Source organism: Myxocyprinus asiaticus, chromosome 7 (genome assembly GCF_019703515.2).
Source record: "Myxocyprinus asiaticus isolate MX2 ecotype Aquarium Trade chromosome 7, UBuf_Myxa_2, whole genome shotgun sequence".
Taxonomy (NCBI): Eukaryota; Metazoa; Chordata; class Actinopteri; order Cypriniformes; family Catostomidae; genus Myxocyprinus; species Myxocyprinus asiaticus.
Genome location: NC_059350.1, coordinates 55,421,935 through 55,424,434, shown reverse-complemented (window position 1 = coordinate 55,424,434; position 2,500 = coordinate 55,421,935). Strand labels below are relative to the sequence as shown.

The window sequence follows — 2,500 nt, the reverse complement described above, 5'->3', positions numbered from 1 at the left end:
GAGTTTTACACAAACACCACTCACAATTTATGTAATATGTCATTTATTTTTGATTAAATTAAAGAACCAGATGATCAGATTTGTTAACATTTTAAAACTTGCTGTTCTCTCTCTCTCTCTCTCATCTTTATCTCTGTTTTCCTACAGAAGGGGAAAATCTGTGACATCAATCATCATTTCTCTAATTTTCACAGCTATAAACCGACGCAGTACTGTATGGAGACGTGGTATCATGTGTGTGTAGACGCGGGTCCTGCCGCGGTGTCAAACAGCTTCATGTCGTACCATAAAAAAGACGACAGAGGATACAGCACGCCATCCGTTCAGATTCCAGACGTAAAACAGTCTCAGACGAGCCGCTGTGCTGAACCGGAACCCCCTGGGTCCTACTGCGAAGGCCCTGCGGAGGTGACCACGCCCACAGAAAATACTTCAGGGGCGTGGCCAGAGTCAAGCCACACCCACCCAGAGCTTGTGTCCTTCCCAGGAATGGACTACAGCATGATTGTAAACCCCACCCCTGCTGACAGCGCTGCGATGCAACCTGCCCCTCAGGACTTCTACACGTGTGTTAACTGGGTGACTGCCAACGGAACAGTGCAGCTGGTGCCCTGTTTTCCTGATGCGCTCAATAACATGCCCTACCTGCAGTTCAAAGAGGGACTAGAGGACGGCGTGGAGAAATGCGGTCAGTTAGCGGCGCTGCTGGACAAACAGATGGAGGCGTTTTGTAGCGCAGCCGCTGCAGGAGAGACAGAACAGAACGAATGTGTCAAACCTTTATTACCTCATCCTGCAGGCAGGAACTGAAATTAATCAACAAACACTGCTGGAGCTGCACAACTGGTTTGGTTACACACACGCGACGTACAATCACACACTTCACAAACATTGCAAGAAATCATGTGCTTGTTTTCCAGTAAAATCATCTAAACATCCTTAAAACAAGATGAAGTAATAAACCTGTTTCATTCATGCTGAACACAAGAAAAAACAATTCCCAATGGGGTTAGAAAAATAAACTTCAGATTAGTCTTTGTAACTTATGCTCCTTTGACTTGTCCAATGTTGCTTTTCTCATTAAATAACAAAAAAAGAACAACGAAATCTTGTTTCAAGTATTTTTATATATTTGTACTGGAAAACATGATTGAGCACATGATTTGTTTGTAGTGTAAAGAATACACGAGAGACTGCAGTGCATGAGGATCACAGTGACACTTAAATAACGGGGATATTGTCATTAGCTGGGTTTGCATCCATGTATTTTAATGCAAATTAGAGGATATTGCATAAAAAATGCTTGATGGAAACACCCAGATGTGAATGTTTCCAAAATGCACATAAAATATTTATACACCCACTGGAGGTGAATAATTGTTTTTTATTTGAAAAGAAGACATGTGCATAAACTACGATGGAAACACATTTACTGAATATATACATATAGAATTTATATGGGGATATACTGTAGATGTGCATCAAAAAAGTCATGTGAATATACATAATTCGCTCAGAGAATATCATCAGTATCATCACAACGATTGTGTACTCCTAAGCATCTGCCACTGAACGCTAGCAAACATGACGTTCATATTCCATAACTCGGATGGAAATGTAACTGTTGAGTGTACTCGTGAAAATGTAAGAAATATTGCTGCATTTGCATTATGGGGTCTGTTGCTTTTGTCTTTAAATGGACCGTAATCAGGAAAGACGCCAGATGTAAACAACATTTTAGTTGTGTTTCCATGCAAATGTTTCCCTTTTTTTAAGTGCATTTCTTAAAAATTAGATTAAAGAAAATGCGAGTCATTGTGCGTCATGCGCATTATCTTGAGAGAGCCGCCGTGTCATGAATGACCTCTTTGATTTTATTTGCGTTACTGGAGCAACTGTGTAGTCTGATGACTTGTTGTATCCTAATTTGATATTTTATCACAAGATATGCATTTGGATATATATTTAGACATGATCAAACTATTATTTGTCAAAGTTTAGCATTTTAAAATTGATTTGAAGTGTCAGTTTGTGCAGTTAATGTCATTATGCTGCAATCAAACCTGACCATGGTGTTACAAAGAGAAGACACAGAATAAACATTTTTCTACCAATAATTTATTTCAAACATAAACATTTAATAACTCAAAGTAAATGCATAATAATGTCAAGAAAATGAACATCAAGAAACAGAAATGAACTGTGAAATTCTGAAAATTCAATTAGAGTATAAAACAGAAGAATCAAAGTAAACATTTTGCAATTTTAAAATTTTCTATAGAAAACATTTATTTTACAGACATGCAAAATGTGTGTGTGTGTGTGTGTGTGTGTGTTCTGCATTGTGAGTGTGTTATTGTCTCACCACTTCATTACTGAGTGTGTGTATTTAATATCGTGGCTGATTTGTTTTTTTAATAAATGTAAAAAAGCTCTGTGTTATAGTCTCACCAGTTCATTTTCTGTGTGTGTGTGTGTGTGTGTGTGTGTGTGCGCGCAT

The 2,500-nt window shown here is 38.3% G+C and overlaps 1 protein-coding gene across 7 annotated transcripts in view; it reads left to right on the top strand.

The window, feature by feature from the left end:
- The window catches only part of LOC127443443 (prolactin receptor-like), a 57,619-nt gene that overhangs the window by 54,225 nt on the left and 894 nt on the right, over positions 1–2,500 (top strand). For all 7 annotated transcript variants that reach the window (XM_051702065.1, XM_051702066.1, XM_051702071.1 and 4 more), the window contains one exon: positions 148–2,500. This exon is cut by the window's right edge and continues 894 nt beyond it. In XM_051702065.1, coding sequence (XP_051558025.1) covers positions 148–810 — 663 coding nt within the window. In that variant the 3' untranslated portion in view covers positions 811–2,500. The remainder of the gene's footprint in view (positions 1–147) is intronic.